The sequence below is a fragment of the Cheilinus undulatus genome, linkage group 3, assembly GCF_018320785.1.
Source record: "Cheilinus undulatus linkage group 3, ASM1832078v1, whole genome shotgun sequence".
Taxonomy (NCBI): Eukaryota; Metazoa; Chordata; class Actinopteri; order Labriformes; family Labridae; genus Cheilinus; species Cheilinus undulatus.
In genome coordinates, this window is record NC_054867.1 from 25950104 (window position 1) to 25976910 (window position 26807).

Here is a 26807-nt window from a genome sequence, read left to right on the forward strand (position 1 = left end):
AAATTTAGAAAAACGGAGCAAATTTTTATTTAATAATATTAATGCAAAGTGCTTGTAAATGGATTTGAAAATGTATTTATTTTTCATATTAATCTCTGCAGACATTTTGTAAATCTTTATGTAAATTTGTATTATATCCATGCCCACAACTAGCAGAATGTCTAAATTCTCATACTTTAAGTATACTGTATGTGTACCGTGTTTAAGTGTACAGAGCACCAATCACAGCAGGTTAGTATCAAATCCCACAGTGCCGTTTTGCCCAAACCAGGAAGTGACGACGATGCTTCTGTTTCCTTTTTCTACTTTATTTTTTACAGTAAGTCATAAGCAGACATTAGGCGTGTATTCTGAAAATTAAACAGCCTTTTTTCATTCAATTCTAGATTCATGTAACTTGTATGTTATGTTAACATTATTCCCTCAAAGAAAATGTACTTATTTTGCCTTAAATGCCGTTTTCTTGATTGGCATGTGCTGCTGTAGCTATAACATGCTAGCTAGGTAGCGTATGCTAACATTAGCTAGCACGCTTGCCTGCTAATAAAATCAGCTATGTCATCAATGTGGCGTTCACTTGGGATGGTAAGTGTTCATCATTCTACACTTAAGTCTTGGACAGTTTTGCAGTTGTATACTGCGTTTGAGTATACTTATCAGTGTGTACACTTGTGAACTCAGAAATATTTAGTATTTAGTACAGAGTTATTTAGTTTGGCACACACTATTATCCTAACATTATTTCAGTGAGAGAAACACTTTCCACGGTGCTTTATTGTATAGAGATGGCCTCCAAAAAAAAAAAAAAAACAAAGCTACAGGTAATACCTTCACAACTTTAAGTTTTATTGGGACATGTTATCGTCTTTTTATGCCACGCGATAACCGAGGCCAGAGGAAATGTATTTTCAGGTTCTCTGTCGATCAATCTGTACTTACCTCAGTTCTGCCTCTGCTTACATCATCTAGGCCACTCTTGTGAACGCAATTTTTCCAAAGCATTTTGAGGTACTTTCTTCAAACTCTGCATATAGCCCACCCTGATACAAGGTTGAACTGATGAGACCTCCAAGGTTAAAGATCAAGGTCATTCAGACGCTTGTGTATCCTGGTGCTCTACAGACCATTCCTGTTAAAGCAGTAGCTTTAGAATGTTTTCAGTGATTGTCTTCTTACTTTGCACTAATGGTCATCCTGATCAAGGATCATTGATTCAGTTTTTTAAGTAAAAAGGTCAAGGTCATGGGGCTCTGGCTCATCCCTTGCCTGTGAAGGTAATGCCTTAAAGGGGGTTAAATGTCCAAACTACACAGCAAGTGTTGATTTTTCATTGTTTAAAACATTTCAGAGTTGATTTTAACTCCTTATGTGTAATTTTAACTCCATTCTGAGTTCAGTGATCTTCAATGTTCAGTGATCAAATCTGTGGGGAAATGTGGGCTGAGTCTCCCATCATGCCCTTCGCCAGAGTGTTTAGATGTGTTTGGATTTTTCTGGTGGATTGTTGTTATTTTTTTAAGTGTAGGACACTTTTGCACCATGAGTGAAGTTATCCACTGTGTTATTGACTCACCACTTGAGGAAATGAATGGGCTTAAATGATGGGAAAAGTGCTGTCACAAAAATTACTAGTATTTGTGTCTGTGCCTCTGTTATACCCCTGCCAGAGGACACTCTACTCTGTCACAGGTGTTTTACAGTGTACCTACTTTTCAATGCACAGTGTTGCATGAAAGTCATTTGCTGGTAATTCATGTTATTAATAGGTTTGTGGTGAAGGTATTTAGACAGGAGGAAGTGGTTATTCATAATACTCTACAGCCATTAGTGTCTCCTCTGAGAAGAAGCACAGCCCCAGCAACAAAGACCATCACCACAAAGACCATCACCTGAGGATGCACTCCTCCAGCTCCAGGACTGCTTCGAACACACTGACTGGAGCATATTTAAACACCTGGACCCGACTGTGTACACAGGCAGTAGTCCAGTTTCTTTGTTGAATTGCAATACAGGGAAGCTTACTCTTGAAAGACTTCATGTTTTTACTTGTTTTTCGCTTCACTGCTTTAATTCAGAGATGTAAGCACACCACAACTTAGGCTTAAGCTGAGAACACAATGTTTCTGAGAGAGGAAGGAACAAAGGCAAAATATTTTGTTTGACAGAAAGAAAATTTGAGCAACTTATAATCTGTAAAAACTGTTGTCAATATGAATATGTTCAGAGGATACAAGATTGCTACATTAAAACTTGTGGTGATCAAAAAGTGAAATAAATGATGTCGGGTATTTTTCTGCTTTTGTATTAAATTGTCAAAATATATCATTTGTGACCACGTGAAGCAAGAGGTCATAAAACCTGCCATAACTTTAATATATTTAATTGTTTTGTCTTATGAAATGTAATGGGCCATCCCTACAGGTCAGAGGGAAAACAGTTCATAGTTATTCTTAAACTTAGGGGTTTACATACAAAATGTGCAATTGGCAGCCAAACTTCTAAATTGTTTCTGAGGATTGAGTGCATCAGATTTTATTCAAACTTTTAAAACTTAAATCAACTGAAATTAACAAGCAAATTGATATGAAGGAAAAAAATAATATGAATTGTAACAAGAGCTTCATTCATCATCATAAGTTGGAAAATCATTGTTAGAATGGATGGATTCAAAGTTGAACAGCAAAAGGATCAGTCCAAAACTTTCAACAGTAGTCTTTGTATTTATTCACACAAAACATAATACATTTCTTCAATAAGGCAGCACAATACTGTATATACATACAATGATCTAGATGTATACCATATTTAGAGTTTATGGTGTTATTCCTTGACTAACAACATGTCATTCTTTACTATCTCTAGCAAGTGTAAATAAATAGTTTAGCAAGTCATGTAAAAGAGTACCATAAATTTCAAGTCATACTGTTAGTACATCCAATGCGACAATCCTTCACTCACTGTGATACTGATACATATTTCAGCTGCAGCTGTGGTTTTCTGAGAGCAGCTACCGGAGTATAAAATAACCCTTTAAGCAGTTAAAGGTACCCTGTGGGGCTATTTTTCTGTTAACAAACACGTTATGTTTACATTCAGTGTTCAAACTAAAATGCATCGTGTAAACCATTGAGGTTACAACATGTGAAGTGCCTTTTCTTACATATAAAACATTTGATTGGTCATTTTTTGAGCATTCATAATTGTGTATCCATGTACTGTTTATTTGCTTGCAGCCCTTGCCTACTCTGCTCTTACTGGTTCATTAATGTGAATTATAAGTCCCTTTTACAAAGCCTGTTTAAAACTGGACTGTTACGCCTCCCCTTCTGTGTCCTGCCTTGCTGAGGTAAAGCGGTAGGGCAAAATACAGAGGCCCTGAAGGCCAACAGGATTAATATTTCAAAAGTGCAAAATAAGGGTCCTACCCTTTCTGGTTTCCTGAAATATATTTCGTGCTATTTGAAAAGTATTTTGTGCTCTGTGAAATACATTTGTGTTTTGTAAAATGTATTTGTGTTTTTCTGACATGTATTTGTGTTTTGTAAAATATTTTGTGTTTTGTGAAATATTTTTGTGTTTTGTGAAATGTATTGGTGTTTTTGTGAAATGTATTTTGCACTTTTGAAATACTAATCCTGTTGGCCTTCAGGGACACATTAGAAAAATGAGGTGAAACAGAAGCAAAATAACGTCACTTATGCTTAAAACTAGGGCTGTCAATGGATTAAAATTTTTAATCCCAATTAATCTCACAAATTTCATAATTAACTTGAGATTAGTTGCAAATTAATCACACTTTTTAAATCTTTTCTAAATGTACAGATGTACAGGACTATTTCTCAAAAATTTAAATACCTTTATCAACACAAGTGGACAAAAATGCTTTCTGTATGCAAATGTTTGTTCATGGCAACAACCCAAAACGACAGATAATGTCCAAAAATTCTCTAGACTAAGCTCAAAGATACTGAACGCTCCAAAAATATGCTGAGAGCATAACATGGTAAACTCAAGCCCAACAAGGCCAACAGATGACCAACCTTAATGTAACATTACTGAATAATACCACAATGTAGTGTCCAACTTCAGACTTCTAGAAGTTTACTCCTCTGTTCTCAGCAGCTGAACACAGAACAACAGATCTCATCATCACACATGTACATAAAGAACACGGTCAGTGAAGTTTAAACCACTCAAAGATCATTCTTGATCTTTCACACTTAAAGCAGAGAATTTCAGCCTCACATGAGGGAAATAAAGGCTCACAGAAACATCCCTTTACACCAAGAGGACTCACAACATGATGATACAAAAAGAGAGACTAAATGCAGTTAGAGAATTACACTACAGATTACTGAAAGAAATCTAGTCTCTGCTGAGAGCTCAGCAGTAAGGCACAGACACATCTAATGGTGTTTCACTGTTCTGACTAACTACCCTGCATTGGCGGTGTGCTAGGCCAGCAAGTGGTACGGGCTATTTAAGACTCTATGAACTCCTGGTAACTCAGTTCACATTGACAGTAAGAGCAAATAACTTTAGTCTTATCCTGCATGATCTGAAATCTGAACCTGCCATTCAAAAGTCTCTGTCCTTTATCCATTTCTGCTCGCTTGCACTGCATCACGACGGTGCTTCCTGATCTGGCAAACTACAGGATGGGTCAAGGGTCACACAGAACGCGCATGTGCGACAAAAAATTAGTATCAACACTTGCTGTGTAGTTTGGACATTTAACTCCCTTTAAGGTATTACCTTCTAGAAAGTAATTTGAGTTAACGCGATATTAACGCGTTAACTATGACAGCCCTGCTTAAACCAAACCAAACAGGCACCGTTTAGTTGTCTAACTGTGTATTTTGACACCACATAACTGGCAGGATGAGTAAAGGAAAAAGCACTATCTTCACATACACAGACTGCTATTTCAGCTCTGACATTCACACCTCTGCTATGTCTCTGCTGCTACTTCCTCTGTCAGCTCAGCTGCGGATAACTTTGCACTCTTTTTCGCCTCCATAACTAACACAGACAGTGAGGTGTAACAGAGGAGCAACACTCCTTCTTTGGCTTTGTAAAAGAAACTTAGGTAAAGCTCCCACAATGCTGTGACACTGTTTACAATCACACTCCTGGACAATTATGACAGCGTTGTTTGATTCGGTGCACGGAAGTACAAAAGCGTTGCATTCAGGAATCTCTATATGAAATGGGCTTTGGTGAATGGCTGCAACATTTCTAAATGGATTGTTGTGTAAGTATTTGGAAACACTGATGCATGTGTATATAAAAATCTAAAAGGGAGACACACCTACACAAAAACAGCTCACACTAGAGATTGAAAACTCCTCAGGGAACCCTTTAAACCTCCAACATCAACAGGAAAACACGATTTGAAAATAAAACTCAAACATATTCTTTTTCACAAACAGCATCGACAATAATTCAAGAAAGGGAGTAATTTGCATCATTCCCATTAGCAGTATAATAAAAATTAACACTGACATCATCATTAGGTGCTTGACTGAGTAGGTGTCATTTCTAAACGACATGAGGTGCTCGTGGTATGAAAATCTGGATGTGACTAAAAAATATGGAAACTTTGTTCTTGTTTTTTTGAGTGTGCAATGTCTTCTCACAGTTATAAGCATTATGGATGTACTGTACACTATGACATTAAGTTAAAATGACAGCTTGATACCCTTTTTCTTCACAGCTGGTAGGATTGTTCAGTCTTTTACAAAAATATAATTCTATTTTCAATAACAAATGAGTGTTGTGGCAAGTTAACATGAAAAAGTGTCATGAAAAATTACATAACTACAGACACTATGGACTTAAAAATGACTTCAAGCAACATTTTATCAATTAAACTACTGGTTACAAAGCACACAATACCATTTGCAGGTGCCTTACCACTCAGCTGTGTCTGACCTGCTGGGACCCTATATTTATGAAAGCAAGCCATTTTAGCTGCTCTTATACATGCAGTTTTAAAAAAGTCCTAAATCGGGCCTTAAACTGAAGATTTATGCAAAAATCTGCATCAAACGCTCCTGGAATGTATGGTAAGTAAAAAAAAAAAAAAAAATGGCACTGAACAAAGACACAATAATATAGCCTGTGACTGATCTTTCCAAATGTAAGAACATTAAACACTAAAGTAAATTAAATTAAAATTAACAAGCAGTATTTGAACAACAAATAAAGGGTTTTATAACATTGTTTTAACAAAGTTTAAGATGATACTGGAGCATTTTAAAGATTTAACTCCTTCTTAGAAGCATTTAAAACCTATGTATATACTTCAAACTAATATCTGCTATCATCATATGTAATCATGTATTTTAGGACTCTTAAATACAATTGCTTCATTTAGTATACAATTCATATTATCCATAATATATGCTTTATTATACATGGTTTAATTGTTTTACTTCAAGCCAAGGTGTGAAATACTGAAAGCTTTAGTGGATATAGTTTTATATATTTATAGTTTACAAGATTAAAATGTTATTTGAGCATTCACATAGACCAGATTATACACCTTCTTCTTTGGAATTGTTATGACATTACTGGACATTTAAAAAAGGTTTCTTATTTACTCCATAAAATGTTTTATAGATGGTTATAATGGTTTAATATCTATAAACATTCATTTACTGCTTGATAGGGTTAATGTCACATTTTTAAACAAACATTGAGTATGACTAATAAGGCATGGAGTGAGTATGATTTAAGAAAAAAACAAAAACAAAAAAAGGTCAATTATTCTTGTTTAATGTGTTACATGTCAGAGCTCTGGCCAAGGCTTTCGTAAGCTCAAGTTTATTTATATTTTATAATATATTCATGTTAATATTCTTGCCATCCCTCAACATCAACAACCTACACAAGGCTCAATTCTGCCCATTCAGACAAACACAAAAAAACAAACACAATCGCATGCAGTATGTCAGGGCACAAGGTTTGTTTTGTTACTATAGCAGTATAATTACATTTAGTGTTTTAACTGTTGAACAGTTGACAGTGGATTAGAAAAAATACTGAAGGGTTTAGTTGTATAAGCAGTTTTTAGTTTGCCTAAATTATCTGTTTCCAGAAGTTCCAGAGTCTTTCCTAACAAATTTAATTTCTTTGGATATTGGAGCTTTGATCCTGACAAAAACTTTAAAAGTTCCCTTGGGTTTTTGGAAATGGGGTCTGGTGATGTCAACAATGCGAACCAATCAACAAAGGGGAGGTTAATGGGTTACTGGTTTTGTCCAGTGATTAGCCTAGGTGCGTCATATACAACTGGGGCTTTTCCAAGATGACAGTTGACCATGCCAATCCAAACCAAGCCATGCTGATTTACTTTTCCCTCACCAAGTTGGCTGTACAGGGCTACACTGAGCCACAGCCAGAATGATCCTGCTCTGGAGCAGGGCCCAGGTGAGACTGCTCTGCCTCCAAGTGCCCAGCAATGACATCTCAGAGGTTCGTTAACATTCGAGTATGCCTCGTAGATGTGTTTAAGTAGGAACCACTGCACCAAACTTTGGAAAACCTGCTGGGCTACCAATAGAAGAAGAAACTTTGAAGTAGCAACACTAGCTATGTTTACATGAACCGCTTGTATTCTGAATAAATGCCTGATCTGAATAAAAATGCTTCATATAAAAACTTCATTTGGAATAAAATTCCCTGATCTGTCTCATTCAGAGAGATTTTTCATTATGATTGAGATGGGTGGTTTATACTGATTCTCATTCGAATCAACAGCCACTGTCTTACTGCGTATGTCCACCCATGTGACAGAACATCTTTCTGCTTCATTATTTCCAAAACAGCAAAAAAAAAAAAAAACACGGTGGGAGCAAAACAAAACAGGTCTATTATTGAGACTTTTTTTTTAAATAATAAAGTAAAAATAAAGACAATATAGGGGACAGACATGAGAGAGTAGAACAATCTGATATTTTCACGTGGGGGAGGAGTTGAAAAAATGTGTGATCTGATGGTGTATGGTGACAGTTTCCAAGTATGGCGCAAAAGAAGAATTTTCTGTACATGTCAGAGCAGTTTTATTCAGATCAAATGCATGAGGCATGAGCTCTAACATTTGAATTGACCTGCCATGCTGGCTGCCATTCCAAACCAAGTGGAGACAAGCCGCTCAATGTAATGGAAAAGCCCCAAAAGGTTACAGTCCTTCACATGTAGGCCTCTGGTTAAACTCCTGGCCTGGACTCTGGGGAGTAGACATCCCCTTACTACCTGTCTCTCTTCAGCTGTTCTGTCAATAAAGACCAAAAATAATGTAATAAATGAAGTAAACTTCAATTATTTTCTTTAAACTGCAGGCTCAGGACGACAGACTCTAGCAAACACATGGTGAGAATAGGAATTTACTTTGATCAAATTAGTTTAAATGTAGCCTCTTGCTCTTTTTCTCAATGAAGTTTTCCTCTGCACTGCCAAATACTGAAGCACCGATCAAATATCTTTACATGGATGAATCAAGGAGATCATCCTTTAAGTAGAGACATTGAGTTTGATCCCCATGTGGTGTCAAATATCCTTTAGTAGAGCATCCTGAGAGGTGTAGTGTGTTTATTTAAATCTCTGTAGCAAATCCACTGTACATCTACTGTGTTAAAGAAAGAAGAGAAGTCAACAGTGTTAAAACTGTATTGGTAGCTACCTTGTTTTCTGTTGCTATAGAGACCACAATAACCTTTGTAACTGCAATTTGTCTAAAATAAACTTGAGTGAAAACTAATGAGCAGATTTGTTTCCACCATCAGGCACAGTATCCTTGAAACATAGGCAGGTTTATACCTTTAAATAGTAATGAATGAGGAATAAAAGCATTGTTGCCTGGAGACTGCACTGCTAAATTCACTCACTGGAGCTCGCTACCAGCTCAAGGAGAGCTGCTCTACATTGGACCCCGACCTCTGAACTTCTTGCGGAGCTATAAACACATCTGACAAACCACAGAGCATCAAACTCTCAGAGGGTCTCCTGGGCTCTGAAATGTTAATAAAAAAATCCAAATGACCTTTTTCTGTTGACACATCTCCAGCTTAACTCATTAAAAGATTAAGAATACTCATCCTTGACAAAACGCACACATGCAGAGCAAACTCACATTCACGCACACGTACATACATCTCAACTGTAGTTATAGGTGAAGTTGTACGAGCTAGGCTCCTTGGGCACAGGGGGCGGGGCTTCTGGGATTGTGATGTTCTCAAGGTCGAGGAGGCGGAGCTTCATCTCCATGCTGATGAGAGTATCTAGGTCACTGCGTGTCAGGTCACTGCCCATCTCTCTACCCAGCAGTGCACATAGCCCGTCGGTCCAGATGCAGTACTGCTCCCAAAACAAACACAAACAGGTACATATGAAAGCCACGCTACAGTTCATTCTGCTGTGAAAGGAATAATACTGAGAAAAGGCTTGAGCAGATTTTGTTCTTTTTTTATGGTTGCACAAGAAAGTGCAACCCAGAAAAGCAGTCAGAGTAGAACTACCATAAAATCAGGTGTATAACCTGCACTTTTCATACCTTTTTTCATCTAAAAAGCTAGATGCACCTTAAATCCCAGGACGACTTAGATATACCGGTAAAAAATGCTGTGACACATAACGTCATTACTGCAAGCGCATGCCACTGTCAGATGCTGCTCAAGACCTAAGGTGATTAAAAATATACCCCATTCACTGTGCTTTGCAAGCAACTGCTTCACTGCTCAGAACATTCTGGAATATGTAATGACAGACCAGATAGGCAGGGTTTGGCACCACTCTTAAAATGCTTTTCCCCTTCGTGGCATACAAGTGACAGCCAGAAGGGAGCAAAGTGACTTGCAGGCTGTGACTCTTAAATTCAACATACTTCCCATTAGTTGCATTCCAATTGTGCAGTGGTTTGCTTCAACTGACAGTGCGGACTTGCCCTCTGGATGCATTTCTGGAATGATGCGTGGGAATTTGTGTCCATTCATTCTGTACATTTATGCGTTTATGAGGTCAGGCACTGATGTTTGAAAAGAAGGCCTGGCTTGCAATTGCAAGTTCATCCCAAAGGTGTTCACTGGGGTTGAGGTCAGGGCTCTGTGCAGACCACTCCAATTTTTCTGCACAGAACTCATCAGACTGTGTCTTTATATGTGTCTTGCTTAGTGCACTGGGGCACAATCATGTTGGAATAGAAAAGGGCCTTCCCCCAAACTGTTGCCACAAAGATGGAAGCATAGCCTTGTTCAAAATGTCTTGGCATACTGAGGCTTTAAGACTGTCCTTCACTGGAGATAAGGGGCCTAGACCAAACCCTGAAAAAAAGCCCCATATCCTTATCCCTCCTCCACCAAACTTAACAGCTGGTACAGTGCAGTCAGGCAGGTAGCGTTCTCCGCCAAACTAAGATTTGCCCATCTGACAGCCAAACAGAGAAGTGTGATTCATCACTCCAGAGAACATGTATCCACTGCGCTACAGTCCAGTGTTAGTGTGCTTTTCACCACTCCACTGGACGCTTGGATTGACTTTGTGATGTGAAGCTTGTATGCAGCTGCTCGGACATGGAAAACCATTTTCTGAAGCTCCCACGGCACAGTTTTACAGCTTACATTAATGCTGGTGGAAGTTCAGAACTCTTCAGCTATGGAATCAGCACAGTGTTGGCAGCTTTTACACACCATGCCTTAGTGTGGTCTTCCACTTCATGGCTGTGTTGCTGTTGTTCTTAAACTCTTCCATTTTCTAATAATATCTCTTTCAGCTGACAGTAGAATATCCAGAAGGGATGAAATAACACAAAGTATCATATTGTACTGGTGGCATCCATCATAGTACCACTGTTGAAGTTACAAATATCTGCATATAAAGACTGCATGGCTAGATGTTTGATTTTATACAACTGTGGCAATAGGTTTGACTGAAACATCTAAATTCATAATTAACAGGGGTAGCCAAATACTTTTGCCCATATAGTGCACAGTAAAGTTATGCAAGAAAGTTAAAAAATGAGCTAAAGAAGGACAAAATGTAACTTAGAAGCAAGTTCAGCTGTAGAATTGGTCCATTATTCTCTGTGAGGTTGTCAATACGAGCCAAGCCTTTCTAAATCATAAAGTTTGAATGTGCTGCTGTCTTGGCCAGGACACTCTTGCAAAAGAGATTTTTAATCTCAATGAGGTTTTTTTCCTGGTTAAATAAAGGTTATATAAAATAAATAAATAAATAAATGAAAATATTATAAGGTTTAGTGTAGGTCTCACCTTTGCTGAGCTTACCTCATACTTGTTGGGTGCAACAAAATTGAGAGTCTCGTCTGGGTCATAGAGGACAGAAAAAGCTAACTCCAACACCTCCTGAGAGACACAAACAGGACAAATAAAGCTGTTCCTATGCTCAGTGGCAGAAAAGAACGAAAAGTAAAGCCATGTAACAAGAAAGGCAATAAAAAACAAATGAAATCATATTACCTTGTTTTGTTTCAGAGCGCTTTTTTCTTTCATATGAGGGCAGTCCTTCCCGGTCACTACAGACTTGATGTCAGAGACGGGGACTAGGGAGAACATAAACACACAGCTTAATAATTAGATAAATATAAGGTCAGCCTGCTGACAGATACAGCATGGTCTGCTGGTGTATGTCATCTTGTGAGCTGACTGAAAATAAAAGTTATTAGCTATAAGATAAGGACTCTTGAAGAGGTAAGAGTTTGAGGGTTTCTTACTCTTGTCACTAAGTAGCTCAAAAGGCACTTCACCCTGAGGTGACTCATCAAGGTCCCCATAGTGCAGCACTTTGTGATTCAGCGAGAGTCTGCAGAACCAAAACTTCTCTGCAAAAGACGAGACAGGGAACTCAGTGCTTAGCTGATAATCAACACCACCAGCACTCCTACAGAGGTAAAAAAGAAAACAAAGTGATTGTATTGATACTACATGTACCTTGCCTTCGGCGGTTCCCCAGTTTACGGAAACAGCTCCCCTCACACAGCCGGTTCAGTCGCTGCTGCTTGATGAGCTCTAAGATCTCAGGCTGAATTCTCTCACGCAGCTCACTGCAGCACAAACACAGCATGGAGCAACAAGCACACATGCATACAAATGTGAACAATGATAGAATACTTATTATAGGGACAGAGAGAGGTTTAGTGGTGAGATAGATAAAAAACAGCTGAAGTAATCTGTTGTTTAAAAGGGGATAAAGGCAAATTTAAAGTTGCCTTGAGTGCAGAAAACCATAACAACAAGATACAACTAGAACAGTAAAACACAGTGTAGAGTTACTGACATGATGGGTGGCGACTGAAAGTCGTCCTGGCTCATTCTCTCGGACTGCCGAAGACGCAAGATCTCAGAATAGTTAAGGCCTCGCAGTTTGTTCTTCAGTTGGTCTAAAGATGATGGTTTCATGGCGAGAGCCCTGGTGATCTGTTCACGTACCACCTGCATCACCTGGTCAAGTTTTAAAAACACAGACATAAATGGAGTTAAGAAAATGTGAGATAAACCTTACCTGACAAGCATAACATTGACAAGTGAAAGAGACTTCACAAGGAGGGATGGCACTGTTATCATGTGGACTTTTTGAGAGAATTTTTGTACTGTTTTCAGGATCTGCCTAAGTTGTTTTTAAGTGAAACATGAACAACATTGTCGAAGTAATAATTCAACAACTGGTTTCCCCTGCCTTGCTCATTCTGCTGACAGACATCTAAAGTATTTAAGTGAATTTTGTATGAGAAGTAATTTTAATGAGAACTTCTGAAGAAAGGAACCTTGAGCTGAAGTATGAAAACTATCATATATTATTTAATAAACCAGATTCCTTTCAGGTGTCTACTTTAGCAGGCTGCTCACTAAAACAAAGAACAGAAAATTAAATGTGAAGCCTGACCTCACTCACATTTACACAAGCATACCTCTTCTTAGGACATGGTGGGCATTTGGGAAACAGAGTCAACCACAGAATACAGAATACTTCGAGCTTAATCAAGCCATTAGTATGCCAAGTTAGTGTTATCTTCCCATTATTTTCAGCAGATCTAATGTCAACAATATTTTGATCTATTTAGGCTACCATTCTAATCTTGCAAAACTGATTGATTGGCCAGATTTAGCTCCATCTGACAGAACTTCAATCTAAAACACTGATTCCTGGTCAAAGAATGAGTGGACCAATCAGGCAGAATGAGGCATTAGCTACGGATGTGGTTTAGTTGTACTGTAAGGTTGTAAACAATGGCTGTCATTGACGAGATTAGCACTACTGCAGTTATAGAGGCAGTTTTATCAGACTTGAACACTTTTCCTAACGAAAGGAAGAGAAAAGAACTGCACAGATTGCTTTCCTTAATAGAGAAGATGTTTTTTGTTCCTCTTCTGGCCAGCTTTAAGAAGAGTTTGATTTACCAAATAGCTCCACTGATAGTGAACAGCTTGTGACAAATTTATAGAAATTTTCAAGGAATATGTTTTAAAACAGGAGTGGGTTTTGGCCATTTTTATAAAACTGTAACAGTTTGATATATAATTATTGGGTTTATGTCAAGGCTTTTTTCAATGAGCTTTATTTCTGCCAATTCTGTACATTATCCTCCTCAGTCGATAAAGGCATAAAAAGCACAGAAATAAATCTGAAAAATAAAAAACAAAAATAATTAAGAGATTCAAAATTTGGGATTTTTTATAAGGTTTCCCTGATGGAATTATAAGGAAAAATAGATGGTATAAATAGTAAAATATATATGGTTTTAGTAAGTTTTATAACATAATTCTATTCTAATAAAATTACATTACTCAGTTTTTTAAATTGTGACTTATCACTGCTAATTTTCACTTAGTAATTCAATATTTTTGTATTTTTTTCAAGTTTGTTTTTGGAATTATGAGATAAAACTGGTGGTCCCACCATTACTTACATGGTAATCAGAAGCCAATCATGTCTTGCCCCCCAAAGAGGTCAGAATTTAAAGACAACCTCACCAACTCTGACGTCCCTGAACCCGTCAGGAGACCCTACGCCATCTTAGATGACTGTGAGATTTGACCTGTCCCTGTTCTGTGTCCTAAGTTTTGTGGAAAAGCAGCATGATGATTAATCGCTGAAGTGTCATTATGTACTTCAAAGATAATCATGTGTATAAGATGAATATTTATAGTGAGATGTTATCGTAATGTTTGAGTAAATACTCAAGTGACATTTTATGTGGTTTTTATTTCAATAAATTACATTTGAATATGAATACACTTCACAGAAACCTTTTTGTCATAAATGGGCAAGGAACCATACATGTTCACTTTGATTACCTTTATTTCTATTATAATATAAAATATATAGAAAAGTGACAAAAGTAGAAATCATGGGCTATCAACCAATAATATTCTAGGTCTCAAATTTTTCAATGAAAGCCCTATAGGGTTAAACTGATTTTTTTGTTCAGAATGTGAGGGAGATTGTGCATAATCTGACTATTAAGTTAATTGATTCCATTATTTTAGCCTTACTTTATAATTCCCCTCATACAGCCAGTTTTCTTGCCTGATTACTGTTCCAGTTTGACACTCTTAATCTCATAATCCCTGCTCTATTCAGTCGGCATTCATTCAAGATTTCAGGTAACTTTAAGAAGGATTACATTGGACATTTGACAGGCTGTTACTGCCATCATACATGGTAATGCAATAATCTCAGCCACTCTGCTTTAATTAACAGATTGTGAAAAATTTCATTCATTTACACTTTCTTAAAACCTGAGGTGCTTAATCTCTAATAGACCCAGGTCTAATCTCTAAAGGCCTTCATTGTTGTTAAATATCTGTTAGTGAGGTCTGGGTGAAGGTAAACATGTTTACATGAATATGAGCTTCTCAAAAACACTGTGAGAGTGCTTAAGTATCAGACCTTATTGAAATCCTCAGCTGTGGCTCTCATCTCCTTCCAGGTTTTATTAAGGAGTTGGATGCAGACACAGAAGAACTCCTCCCATGCTCGGTCATGAGTGAAAAACATGGGGTGGTAGTCATTGCAGCCCTCATTAGCTGCACAGGGAAAAATATTTTTCAATTTTTAAAGGGAAACACGTTAATTAACCATTTTAAAGACATTCCTTAACTCCTCTCTTCCACTTCCACTATCCTTAACTTACAAAAGTCAGATGACTGCTGCTAATTTTTTCTCTGATGTTGCACTATTTTAGAGACATAATATCACATAACAGAGTCAGCCCTTAAAGCAAGGATCTACTCACGCAACTCTCCAACCTGCAGTATCTCACACAACATTCGAGTGAGTTCGATGGCACACCTCCCAAATGGACATTCATGTTTGTCCTCACGGCTGCTGTTCTCCAGAACAATCTGTGGAAAAAAAGAATACATTAGGACTGGTTGACCTTTTCCCTCTGAGACAAACTTTATCACACCTGATGGCAAAACCAACCCTGATGTACGTGTCCTGGTGAACCTTGGCAAGGTACAGCATGTTATCCAAAGCCAGCATGCCTGGGGGAGTCTGTGTAAAGTCCATGGCTGGATTCACATGGTTCTATATAAGCAGAAAATAAGGCTGTTTTTTAAAAATGTATATGCTTCTGTCAAAATCTGTTTACACAGCTGGTTTACAAGTATTAAAGATGAAAGGGGAGGGATAATGGAAACTCACAGTGAACCCAAGCATTTTATAGTCCTTGGTGTACATGGCCTTTCTCTTTTCTGTGCCAGTGGGGTCATTTTCTCCATCAAAGGCGATCCTACGCAGCTCAAAAATTATGTCTCTCTGAGTCTGCACAACAGCAAACATGTTATCAGCATAATTATAAGCACATTTAACAGTATGTCAGCAAATATTAAGGACAATTAAAATGGCCTAAGTAAACCAATGGCCAGGAAACATTCCTGACTGTGACATTAGACTTTAAAGGGATTAAGAATAATTCAGTACTAAAATTATGTTTGTCATTGGCCCTTTAACAAGTTTATATTGTGTGAGATACATTTAATCCACTTTGTGCTTTATGGTTCCAAGACTACACTTCTATTGTACACTCTCAAATTGGATATTTTTAGTTAGTTCAGTTAATTGGAAGATTAATATTAAAATGAGTTTTCACTGGTACATAAACTTTTTCCCCTCTGTACTTGTAACTTACTTGGAATATTAATCCTGATAACAGTAAACTAAATAACAACTTAATATAAAATCTGCCCAAGAAGCACAAATTAAAGCTAATCTAAAAATCAAAAGAAGATTTGGATAGACAGAGCTCTGTGTGTCTGCTAATACAGGAGAACACGGGGGTTAGAATAATATTGATAACAGTAAAATAAAATTTCTTTCCATGATATTGTCTCCTTTCATAATTCTTCTTAATGTGAATATTTAGTCTATATGTCACCAAAACACTGTTATCTCCTCTCTCTGTATCTGACCGTTCTTGATTGTTTTCATTCTTGAATTAATTCACTGGAGATCACTTGATCTTGTAACTTGTAACTGATTACAGACGCTGAGCCAGAGCATGGCAGAACGGGCTATGATAACATGCTGCAGAGGCTCAGTGAACCAATCTCTAACTTTAAAACTGGTCCAAAGACCGATTCATGCTTCATTTTTACCAACCCCAGGGCTCTACGGGCTGATGCACTCAGACCTTTGACGTTAAGATCGGTAAACCGATCCATATCGGTTTATCTTTACACCACTAGTATCTACATTTTTACCTGATCATTAGGATCCATTTTGGTCATCATGCGTTCTTCCAAAAGGTTAAAAGTCAAAACCTGCAGCACATAAAGCTGGTGTGCCATTTCTGCTTTAATGGGTCGGTTTCCTCTGATAACATGCTGAAAAAGAAGAGTACAAAGTAAAAGTAAGAGCAGGTAAACAGGTGTCATTAACTATGCTCAGACTCCAGGCTGACAGTGCCAGAGCTGCCTCAGGATGTTTCCTCTTCCTGGAGCACGAGTGCAGAGTCTGCCTCACTGACATTTGCAACCAGTTCAGTCAGGAGGAGTCAGTGCCAAAAGGAATCAATTTCAGAGCAGATTTTGGCTCAATTCACGGATTTCCTGTCACATCACATTTGCTGGTTCTGCGTCACTTCCCTACAAGGGTGCACTTTCTGAACTGGGAGGAAACTTCCAGCCACCAAGAACCACCAAACGCTGATATAGAAGGATCCTTTAACCTGTTGGAGGGTGCTGCTACCTTGGGTGACCGCCATAACTGTGGTGGAAACTGCAAAGTCTCCTGCTGTCTGACAGTGTGCCAATGGCAGAGATAGTTGAATAATAAACATCAGACAGATGCTGATAGAAATAATCAGACAATCTTGACTTATGTTAGACAAAAAAAGTCTGTAAAATCTCACAAGTCTAATATCCATCTAAGAGATAAAGAACAAGAACATAATCATCTACCATTTATTTGTGATGAAGCAATGAGTAATGCTATACACTTCTCACTAGTTAGTTTAATAATTCAGCAGCTGCATTCATTAGTCACAGAGTACGTGCATAGGCAAATACATTTCCTACGTTAGTCATGTCCATATTTTATATATTTATGTACATGATGTGTAATGATTACATGCATCTCTTATTTGATTATGCAAGCTAGTTAGTAGAAGAGTCTTACATACGAGGATTATATTAATAATTTCCTGGAGATGAACCTATAAATCACCCAAGAGTGGCAAAAACATTTCTTGATTGTATTTTGAAGAATATCTCAGTCCTCTGTTTTATTTCAGTGAATCTGTTAAAAAGTGTTTGCTGTCTTACAGGAGGTCTTCATAAATTAAAATCTAATGTCTGGTGCACCTTTAGTTTGTTTTTTGAGATTAAAGTTTGTCACAACTGTTAGAGCAGAGATCTCCACAGGTTCTTCACAGTGCCCTTTAAATCATTGTCAAAAATACAGGATTTTTTCTTCTTTCAAGCACAAACTTGGTGAATTGCTCTATTCCTGCATTCACACTTGGATATTTGAGACGTCTGTAAGCCTAATAGCAAGTAAAGCACAGCATTTAGCTCTGACATGCAGCTGAATTCACCAGAAAACACTTTGTTTTTAGCAATTCAGACTCTCCACTTACATTGAGGATGATGGATCGCAAATGTTTCTGAGCCAAAGTGCTTGCCATTTCCTGAGGGAAGATGAAAAGACACATCAGTATAATGTGCAAGCCAGACAAGGGAAGACACAACATACAAAGAAGTGCATCAAAGAACCAGTACCTCTATGTGAACAGCCTACACTAAATGGAGCTTTCTGGCATTACTTAAAACATACACACTCTAAAGCCACATTTTTCTGCACTGTTTTGATTTTTTTTCCAGTATATCTTTAGTAAAACATAACATCATGGTCTAACTTCTGTCTGTCTGCTGCTGCAGAGAAACTTGATTTGCATGGATTACAAAGCTGCTTTGTATGACACAGAAAGAGCAAGAGCACGAGGTAGGAGAAGGGCTGTGGGGTTGAAAGGACAGTATGAGATGTTGACGGGATGTGTACTCACAGTGAGGTGCTGCTCCAGCGGGTTAGTATACTCCTCCTACAGGTGCAAGGGTGGGAGGAGGGACGTGGGTGCAACAGTGATGGAAACAAAGAGTGCACACAAGGACAATGAGATACAGAGATACATCACTGGCACAGCATGCAAAAGAATACGGACATGAAACAGCAAAATGTGAAATTAAGTCAATAAGTAAACATGACAAAAGATACGTTTATCAATCCAATTAAGCTGTAGGATTTTATCATGTAATAATCCCAAGAGTTCACTTTTCTGCAATAACTCAACAAACTGAAAACCATAAAAAGCCTACAAACTATTTAACTGTGAAATTGTGAAAATCCCTTAATCCAAATTTTAAATCGGTAACTGCAGCTTATGTTCTTTACTGTAAACAGGCATTTTGTGCTGTTGGCAATTAACTCAACATTATAACTGAGTCTGTACTGCATGCTGCTCTGCTGTATGTCTCTCAAAAGGACTGACTCAGTCCGCCCTCCAGTGGTCAATAACAGCATCCGGAGGTAAATACACTCTCATGGTCAACTGTGTGAATTCACTGTTACACTGCCAAAAGCAGAAGATATTTCCATCCTCCAAAAATGAAGGAAAACACTACACTCTTCACTCTAAACATGCAGTCCTTTCACATCAATGAGTCTTCATGGTGTAATGGTGGCCAGGAACAGGTGTCTTTATGCTACAATCACTTGAGATACATTCACTGCACTCAGGTGATCTCCATTTCACTCATTTTTCAACTAGCTTGACCTCTGTTTAATTAGGCAAGTCATTTTAAAGGGGGTGAAAATTTATGCAGTCACTTATTTCACCTGACATGTTTTTGTTTAATTGACATTACTTTTGAAAGAGTAATATTTTTGTCTATGAGGCCAAATTAAATTTAACATGATTGACTTACAAACTCAATAAAAAGGTAAAACATCAAAGGGGGGGACTTCTTTTCATAGGCACTGTACAAATGAGAAACTGAAGTTGAGCATGTAGAATCATGGTTATCAAAGAGCGCACACACAGAGCTAGAATCAGAATAGAAAACAATATGGGCTCATGCTCTATGTGAACTGACAGAGGTCATCACTGCTGGGTGAGAACAGCACAGATGAATGAGACATCATGACAGTGATGAGTAACAGACCGGACAGACAAAGACGCACTCACTTCCTTTAGTTTTCACACATTTGGCCCTGCTGCAAAGACATTTCAGAATCAGAACGTATCAATTTGGGGTGTTTCTGTCTAAGATAATCTAATTCTTCAGTTTACTTGGATATGTTCAAATCATTTTCATTCCACATTTGATTTTCTTCTAACCACCTGCCAACAATGCCAGTTTTCACCCAATCTTATCAGTATTTATTTCAAATGCTCCATCAAAAGTCCATAGCAACAACATTTGGTAGACTGATTTAACAGAAAAAAACATCTACAAATCAATCCTTTATTATCAGGTCATCCTTCAGTTACAGTTGCTCTATCTCTCTGAACTATTCTGAAATATCTGCAGCATAACAAATGTGCAAACTTCAAAGGGCGGCAAGCACTATTTTGAGTGTGTTAATACAGCAATGACTGTCACATGGAAACCGTAACAGGACAGCTGGCAGACAGACATCTCTTTGTGAGATTAGCCTTAGTAACTAACCTACAGCTGCAAACATTTGCTGCACCAAATTCTGCAGCTTGATGACACCAAGAACCGTACAGCTATAATGGATAAATGTCTGACTTTGACAGATTTTCTTAGAGTTTAATGTGAAGATGGAGCATGATTAGTTTTATAGTTCTGCCTAACTATCACATGCTTTTCTCTATTACACTCTATACTCTGATGTGGGAACAAGGGCACAGACCTGCCGCCTGTCCTCCGGTGCCTTCAGGAAAAGAGCATTGATGAGGGCAATGGCGTACGTTTGGATCTCCTGGTTCGACCTAAAGAAATATATCAAATCACAAAACATCCAGTTAGAAGCATCATGTTCCACGACTCACCTAAAAGGATTCAAACAACAACAATAATTCATCTTACTGTAATCACTTTCACAATAAATACATGGGTGAATACGGAAATTTTAGAGGCCACTCGATTTTGAAGAAGTGCCCCTACACTCAAACTACTCTTTCCATTTTATTTTTTTAATGCAAGCTGTTAATCATGGACATTTTTTAAAGGACATAGACAATATCTACATGGCCATAAAAAACCTAAGCTAACAATGTTGGGAAATGTTGCCAGAACCTATTGAAAGTTGCTTTTTGTACATTTACAAAGCCTCAAAGTTGTCCTGAAATTGTCAAAAACAAAATTAAAAGCCCTACGGTTGCAACTGTTACATCAATTCAACTAACACATGCCATCCTGCTGCTAAGAGTACTGCCCAATAAGTGTTTCATTATCTTCTTTGAAAGAAACATCTCCTTTTTTATTTGATTTGATTTGATTTTACATTTCTCTGCTGTTTTAGGAGGAGATGTTTTGACTGATTGGCAGTCGAAAAATGCTGGATTGGTAGACGATAATCTGACATGCAGCGCCTCCGACTGTCGATCTGAAAAGAGCTCAGTCACCTTATCTGCTGCTATTGAGGGTCGGTCATCCACTTCTGCTTAAAGTGGCCGTGGTAAAATTGCTCAAAAGTTTGGTAAGTCCAGTAAGTTAAAAATATGGATCCAATGTCGAAATCCATGCTGAAACCAGCAGGAAAAGCTAGTCAGCTAATTAAACATGACAACATGATGCTACATAATGATTTGTTTAAGGTCTGGTCTGTAAATGACACGTCAAATATGTCTAAAAAACAGGTTTTGTTGAGAAACTTAAATAAATACAGTTGTTTGGAGGTGAGATGTTTTTTTTTATATCTGGCTATTTATAAAAGAATTGCATCAGTTGCATAAAGCAGTGAGTTAAGGCTCATTTGTGCTCTATGTTTAAAACTCATATAGATAAGGACAGAGTTTTCTGTCTGTATTCTAGATCAGTGGTTCCTAAAGTGTGGGTTGAGGTCCTGTGGTGGGACCCAGAGGTTCTACAGGTGCTGCAAGAAATAATTTTCAATAATTTAAAAAAAATCCTAATTTGAGAGATTAAACAATATTTTAAATGATAGAATAGTCCAAGGATCAAGTAAACACTGTCACAAGATTTGACTTCAGTGTCAACTATTTATTATTTATATTGTGTGATGTACAGAACCTTGTCATGACTTAAACGGTGTAAGATTATTAAGTGACTGTTTGTTAATAGAAGGTATGCACTGGCATCACTTTCAGCTCGCAAATGTCAGGAAACTTACGACACTTTATTATTTTTCCACTCTAAGATGGGTCATAGAGGGCAATATATAAAATTTTGTCCATTTAGAGTGCACCAAAGAGGGTAAATTGCCAAATTTTATTCACTGCAGAGGCAGCAAAGAAAAAAATCTGCAAAATTTGTCTATCTAAAGTGCAACAGAGGGTGAATCGACATATTTTCTATTTAGAGGACACTAGAGGAGGCATATACGGCAAATTTTGTTCATGTGGAGTGCACCAAAGTGGAAATTGTCAAATATGGTTATTAAGAGGGCATTAAAGAGGGCAAATCATTAATTTTTTTTCATCTCAAGGGCACCCAAACGGGCAAATCCTGAAATATGGTATGTAAAGGGGCATAAATGAGTTTGATGTTCTAAGACTTACTGCCTTTAATTTACTAGACTATGTGCACTGTTAAGCCTCTTGAATAGGCTTTATCATTTTTTTGCCTTATAACCTGGTTATCACATACATTAACAAATAAATGAATCATTACACTGTGCAATTTTGTCATCCTTACTGCAGGATACTTGTTGGATTTCTGCTTTTTTTTTTTTTTTTACAACTGAATAATGATGAATTTTGTGTTCCCTTTTCAGGTTATACTGACAGCTGTAAGAGATCTGTGTTAGATGCACTACAAACTAAGCCAAGTAGACTGATCAACCACTAAACCAGCTGCTTTAACTAAACAAATCAGTATTGGATTAAAAGATTTCATAAATAGATGAATGACCAATATTAAAAAAATGCAATCAGGGAGTCCCATTTTTAGGATTTATTCACAACAAGCGTGAACTATTTCTTTGTATGAATAGTTGGGAAAAAGAGCTACAAACTATGAGGATCTAGCATGATAGAAAAGTAGCACAGGGATAAGAGACTAACATAATTCTGGTTTTTATGGCACCCATCTCAGAAACACCTTTCACCCTCTTAAACTTCTAATTTTTGGAGTAAGCCCAACACTGTCATATTCACTCCAATCCCCCAATTTCAGAGTGCGTGAAGCCCCTGTGCGTGTGTGTGTGCTCACACTTGCAGGTGCCCGATGAGCTGTCCCACGGTGATCTCCTGAGCCACACGGTGGTACAGGCTGTGGCTGTTGAGCACCATGCTCTCCAGAATGGCTAGAGAGCGCTGCAAGATGGAGACGTCCACCATCGGCTGGTTCACGTAGCCTGCAATCTGAGTAAGTGAACAAGGGAGGAGACAAAGAGACACAGTGAAAGATCACTCTGCATTTAAATGATCTTGGCTGCTGGAACTTTCAAGAGATCAAATGATCAAAAGAGGAGTCTTTTTATTCTCTGGCAGAAAGAATAAATTTAACTATGTTAAGCTCAGGAAGTGTATCTCTAAGTGATTGTCAAGGTCATGTTAAAGTTTCCAGCGGAAAACTAGACACATAAACACTGAAGGAGCTCCTCATAATAGTGGTGTGTGATGTTGCTAAGCAACCACACCCACTTATATCCAGCATGTAGGAGGACTGGAAGGTAAACTAAATAAATAAAAGTGTATGAATAAAGGGAAAGAATTGTATGAAGCAAAGGTGATTATGAGAGACTTTGAAAATTTAAGAACAAATGTTCACCCAAAGGGCTCTCTGGGAAAGTATAATGCTGCTGATGAATTACTTCATTGTTGTAGGAGGTACCTGTTTTATGAAGGAGATCGAGATAAGGTCCCAGGACACAATGCCATGATCCATCAGCTCCAGGAAGGCGGTGAGAGTGAAGGCCAGCATTTCACCAAAGCTTTAGGACAAAGAGAACATCTCGTTCACACTATTGTGCATCATCTAGCCTGGTCAAGGTTAAGCATTAAGGAAATAAAGAAGAATAAAGAAGTAAAGCCAAATACAACTTTGGCTTCAGCTCAGATATTGAATGAGGCTGTAACATTTTCATTAGTGAATGAAGAATGAATGTGGCAGAGCACTTGTTACTGATAATGAGTCACACAGGAATAAATGGGAGTAGAAGTACAAAAAATGAGCTCACTGTGTTCCACTCTCCACGAGCCGTGCGAGTGTTCCAATGCCCTCCATATTTATGAACTCTGTGGCAAAGGTCGGGTCTGCGGACAGCTTGGCGAGCTCCTTTAGAGCCTCCAGGCGAGCGTCGATACCATGGGATTGGATCCTCTCCAGGAGCTGACGGGCAGCTCGAGCCTGTCAAAAACAATCGGTGTAGAAGTACTGGTTGAGGAGTTTTAGTATACTGTAACACTCATGTACTGTGTTTGAATGTTTAGGAAAAAAGCTTGTTATTTTTATGTCTTTATGTCGGTGCAAGGAAACATTTGCTTCCATTTTCAGTATTTCAAGAAAATTATAATTAGTTTGGAAAAATTGCAATACGTAAAATTCTGTAGGTTCTCAAGCACCATGGTAGCTAGTTGTGGTTAATAATAAAAGGCTCTTCCAAATTAAACGTAGAAAGCTTTAATGCTGATAATCTGGTGCAAACACAACTGCTATTACCATGATTAAAGCTGAGCAAGAAATATATTTCATAAACTGCTGTGGTTGTTAAAGTCAGGCAGTTTAAGTACCACTTTTTTGCCGCAGTGCATTTGGAGGCACTTTTGGTGTTTTGGTGGCGGAGGCGTTAGATGCACTCAGGGTGCTCTTGGAGGCAGGGTGGTATTAGGAAAAAGAATATATTATCATACATTATAATGGAGCCAGTTAGAGGCCGGTGTCAGCCATGGCAAATCACATCATCTCCTTTTATATTTTTTTAAAAGCAGAACTCTCACACTAAGTTTTACTGACAGTCAGGTTATTGAAAGTAGAGACCCGTGTCTAAATAAGAAATAGATCTGAACAAAAGTAGGGCAAAATAATGCTTGTTTTTAGGTGTTTTTCAACCTTCAATGACCAGTGGTAACACAAGTGAGAGACCGCATACGCTCACAGTTTGCTGTATCTCGTATAAAGAGATCTATAGTTTCAAAACATCATGGTTAAAACCCAAGTAAATATGGTAACAAGAGGGACTCACAGGGGATATTGCTAACCGAAGGATCGTCCCATTCTTGATGTCACCACGGCTCTAAAAGATAAAAAAAAAAAACAGAGGTGCTTTTACAAATTAAACACCTATGAAGAAGTTTCATATATGGCGCTTGTGGTGAAAACATTCAAGCTCACCTGTTCAGTGATATAAAGCTGAGGGCCGTCAGCATAACGCAGAGCAAACTGCTCAGAGCCAGACAGAGACCAGCTAAGGACAGAGAGAGAAGGTAGGTTTAGGACTAAAATGGAATAAAACTATGTCTGTTGTTTAACTCCCACTCGAGAAGCAGTGGGACGAGAAGTAAACTTGTTAAAAGTTTAGTGCATCATACTCAACGCTAAAACAAAAATGCTGTTGAAAGTCAGACTGGTCCCTCCAGCGAGTGTCAGTAAAGAGAATGCGGAGGAGAAATATTCAGTGGGTGTTAACAGTAAAGTGCAAAGAATTTTCAGTTTCAAATGGAAATGGGAGGCAGTGGGCAGATACAGCCACGAGGTGGAGGGGTGAGAACAAATTTCAATATCCATCCCTAAGTACAAGACAAAAGAGCGGGAAAAAAAGACAAAAACTAAAAGCAAAATAAAGTTAAAAGCACAAAAGAGGGAAGGGATGGATGATCATTGTTATGTAAGGTAACAACAGTCACATCTGTGCGTGCTTAAACCCACAGGAGGGTCATAATAACACACAAACTCTCAGTGGAACCAACAACAGCTGCATTTTTTTCTTACAACTGAGAAGAGCAAACATTTTATTGCACACAGAATTAAGAACCAGACATAATATAAGGTTTATAAGGTTTCACAGACCTCTCTGGAGTTTATACAAGTCTGAATAGAGCTCAACATTGTGGTTCTGGAAATAAAAACCCCATTTATTTTCTCCAGAGTGGATTTGACTGTTAGCCATAATATCATACTGTCAACCAAGGTAAAGGTGCCATAGGTTACCTCAGAGTAAAGGCATGGTTTATGCTCATTTAGGAAACAAAAGTTTGTGTGTTCTCAGTCATGTTTTAAGAGAAACAGTTTAAACGCAATCTCAGTCATAAAAAATCTACACTACACAAGTGTAATAACGACCTCTCAGATTGGTGGAGCATGCTTTTGATAATGACAATACATGTTGCCATGCTATGAAACAGGATATGCAAAAAACTGCAATACATTACAATAACATAAACAGTGCATATATAAAGTTGTTTTTTTAACCTCTCTAATATCTTAGTGAAAAAAGATTCCTACAAAGTTATGTAGTATAAAACAACTGTTGCCCTTTCTCTTCACCAGTGAAAGCTCTATGGGAGAATGGCAAACAGAAAGCCACTATTGAAGAAAACTCAGATCAAATCTCAACTAAAGTTCATGAAATAACAAGTGGGAGACCCCAAGTTCAAGTGGAACAAAGTTCTTTAGTCTGATGAGGCCAAATTGGGGCTTTCTGGGGCCAAGTTTGGCAATCACGAAACACTGCACATCACTATGAACACACCATCCAAACTGTGAAGCACGGAGGTGGCAGCATCATGCTGTGGCGATGCTTCTCAGGGGCCAGCCCGAGATGGCTCATAAAGGTAGAGGATAAAATGAATGCAGCAAAATACAAGAAAGTCCTGGGGGATAATCTTATTCAGTCTGCAAGAGAATTGCTTGGGAAAGATTTATTTTCCAGCAAGACAATGACCTGCTGCATACAGCGAAAACTACGCAGAAATGGTTTAAATACAACAAGGTGAATGTTCTGGAATGGCCAAGTCAAAGCCAAGACCTCAATCCAATGGAGAATTTCAGGCTGAACTTGAAAAGGACTGTTCATGCCCAGTCCCTGTGCAACCTGACAGAGGTTGAGCAAAGACAAATGAAGCAAAATTGCAGTGTCCAGATATGCAAGCTTGACTGAGACCCATCCACATGGACTAAATGCTGTGATTGCAGCCA

The 26807-nt window shown here is 38.0% G+C and overlaps 1 protein-coding gene across 4 annotated transcripts in view; it reads right to left on the reverse strand.

Moving 5' to 3' along the window:
* Positions 1–2700: 2700 nt before the first annotated feature.
* LOC121505339 (engulfment and cell motility protein 2) overlaps positions 2701–26807 on the reverse strand; it is a 35688-nt gene continuing 11581 nt past the window's right edge. For 3 of the 4 annotated variants that reach the window (XM_041780564.1, XM_041780582.1, XM_041780554.1), the window contains 19 exons: positions 25005–25077; positions 24856–24906; positions 23851–24020; positions 23505–23604; positions 22881–23032; positions 20398–20476; positions 18527–18562; positions 18101–18151; positions 16725–16847; positions 15667–15786; positions 15445–15549; positions 15254–15362; positions 14908–15044; positions 12295–12458; positions 11949–12061; positions 11732–11839; positions 11478–11560; positions 11286–11363; positions 2701–9360 (listed from right to left, as the gene is read on the reverse strand). In XM_041780564.1, coding sequence (XP_041636498.1) covers positions 9160–9360; positions 11286–11363; positions 11478–11560; positions 11732–11839; positions 11949–12061; positions 12295–12458; positions 14908–15044; positions 15254–15362; positions 15445–15549; positions 15667–15786; positions 16725–16847; positions 18101–18151; positions 18527–18562; positions 20398–20476; positions 22881–23032; positions 23505–23604; positions 23851–24020; positions 24856–24906; positions 25005–25077 — 2053 coding nt within the window. In that variant the 3' untranslated portion in view covers positions 2701–9159. The remainder of the gene's footprint in view (positions 9361–11285; positions 11364–11477; positions 11561–11731; positions 11840–11948; positions 12062–12294; positions 12459–14907; positions 15045–15253; positions 15363–15444; positions 15550–15666; positions 15787–16724; positions 16848–18100; positions 18152–18526; positions 18563–20397; positions 20477–22880; positions 23033–23504; positions 23605–23850; positions 24021–24855; positions 24907–25004; positions 25078–26807) is intronic. The other variant, XM_041780573.1, reaches the window with a different exon arrangement.